This window comes from Mauremys reevesii, linkage group 13 (assembly GCF_016161935.1).
Source record: "Mauremys reevesii isolate NIE-2019 linkage group 13, ASM1616193v1, whole genome shotgun sequence".
NCBI lineage: Eukaryota > Metazoa > Chordata > Testudines > Geoemydidae > Mauremys > Mauremys reevesii.
Genome location: NC_052635.1, coordinates 16,467,331 through 16,469,598, shown reverse-complemented (window position 1 = coordinate 16,469,598; position 2,268 = coordinate 16,467,331). Strand labels below are relative to the sequence as shown.

General features: G+C 45.2%; 1 protein-coding gene across 1 annotated transcript; it reads right to left on the bottom strand.

Moving 5' to 3' along the window:
- Positions 1-943: 943 nt before the first annotated feature.
- On the bottom strand, positions 944-1,870 carry LOC120381261 (olfactory receptor 6F1-like). The gene has a single exon (XM_039499437.1). It carries the CDS (start codon positions 1,868-1,870, stop codon positions 944-946), a length of 927 nt encoding a protein of 308 aa, XP_039355371.1.
- Positions 1,871-2,268: the final 398 nt, after the last annotated feature.

The following is a 2,268-nucleotide window of genomic DNA, read 5'->3' as shown; positions in this document are numbered from 1 at the left end:
GCTGGAGCTAGGACATCTGACACCTAGAGTTTGCTCAGGCTCTGCAATAAGGGTCCTGAACTAATTGACTACGGGGTTTACTCTGTCTCTGCAACCAGAGGCCAGAGCTGATTGACTACTGGGTTTGCTCTGTCTCTGTATCAAGAGGCCAGGGCCAATTGACCAGGGTGTTTGCACAATCCCTGCTTAAAGGTCACATGGGCTATAGACTCTTGACTATTCAGCCCCGGCCTCAGGGTGAGGGCATATGGGACCCTGTGAGAGCCTGTTTCTGCCTACAGGCAGAGGCTAGTTGCCTATCAGAGAATTCAGTCCCATTAGGCTAGTCAGGATACTAACACCTAAATGCTCATTCCCGCCAAATACTAGGCCAAGCTCCCGATGGTGTAGTGAGGTGGTGTGGCCTCCTTCCGACCTGGAGGAGAGGAGGAGGACCACCACCCGCCTACGCGTCCCCTTTCTGTCATTCCATCAGTGTAAAGAAGTCTTCAAGAACTTGACAAATTAGTACACCTCTACCTTGATATAACGCTGTACTCAGGAGCCAAAAAATCTTACCTCGTTATGGGTGAATCTGCATTATACTGAACTTGTTTTGATCCACCGGAGTGCACAGGCCCCCCATCCCGGAGTGCTACTTTACCGTGTTATAGCTGAATTCACGTTATATCGGGGTACAGGTGTATTATACCCACTTTAAAGCCCATTTATACTGCCAAAAGGGTCCAGAGTTGCTTTATTGTGAATGAGAAGCAGGCCCATGTAATATAGTTTCCGAACACTGGGCCAAACTCTGTATTAATTATTATTAGTAGCAGTATTATTTATTAGGATAACCAGATAAATGTATTTAATAGTGGTATGTTTTGATGTTTCACTTGATCCACTTGTTTCACTTTCTGCCTGCCTAAATTAATGATATCCAGGTAATTGAACAATTATGTCATGTCCTACTGAAAGCCTTTATCATGACTTCTTTGACATCTTTGTTTCTTAGAGTGTAAATGAAAGGGTTAAGCAATGGTGTCACAATAGTATTGAAGACAGAGACAATTTTGTTCATGTCCAGTGAGTTCTGTTTAGAAGGCTTGACGTACAGAAAGATGGAGCAGCTGTACAACATAACCACAATGATGAAATGGGCAGAGCAAGTGGAAAAGGCCTTTTCCTGGCCTTGGGCAGATGGGATTCTCATGATGGTGGAGATGATGTAAATGTAGGAGCCAAGGGTGACCACACAGGACCCCAGAACAACAATAAAGGAAAGAGCAATGTACACCATTTCAACCAGGTGTGTGTTTGTGCAGGACAGCGCTATCCAAGAATCTATGTCACAGAAGAAATGGCTGATGACTGTAAGGCCACAGAAGGACAACCTGGTGATCAGAAACATTGGCACAGAAATAGTCAGGAAACCACCTACCCATGAGCCAAGGGCCAACTGAGTGGACAAGGTGCTGTTCATGATGGAGTGATAACGCAATGGGTGGCATATGGCCAAATAGCGATCATAGGCCATGACTGCCAGGAGTAGAAATTCAGTGCAGCCTAGGGAGAAAACAAAGTACATCTGCAGGAGGCAGCTGGGGAAGGAGATAGTTTTGCTTTGTGACATGAGATTGGCAAGAATTTTGGGAATGTAGGCTGTGGTGACCCAGATCTCCAGGAAGGAGAGATTGCAGAGGAAGTAGTACATAGGGGTGCAGAGACAACGGTGGGTCCACACTAAGGATATGATGGTGGTGTTTCCTGTGAATGTCAGGAGGTATATTAACAAGAATATCATGAAGAGTGAGATCTGCAAATACCGAGAGCCAGGGAACCCAAGCAGAATAAATTCCTTCACATTGGTTTGATTTCCCTTCACCATTGGGGCCAGGTGGTGTACCTGCCAAAATACAAGAAACTGTAAAGGGAAGACAAATAAATAATAGGTGTTATTGTTAGATCCATATAATTGTTGATAGACAATGATGTGAGCAATGACACACATATCAGGATGCTGAACAGAACTTGTATGGTGTAGTGCACATTTATAGAATCATAGAAGATTAGGGTTGGAAGAGACCTCAGGAGGTCATCTAGTCCAACCCCCTGCTCAGAGCTCTCAGTGGGAGCCCAGAGCCCTCAGCATATTGTCGGCTCAGAGCATTAGACAGAGATGCGCAGCCATTTGACTCCCAGACCTGGAAACAGAACCCTGATTCCCTGTTCTGTTGTCCAAGCTATTTAAACACACTCCTCATCCAACTCTAACACCGAAAAGGA

Excerpts from the sequence above, each read along its gene's own strand:
- LOC120381261 (XM_039499437.1), bottom strand. The coding sequence starts at position 1,870 with ATGGTGAAGGGAAATCAAACCAATGTGAAGGAATTTATTCTGCTTGGG.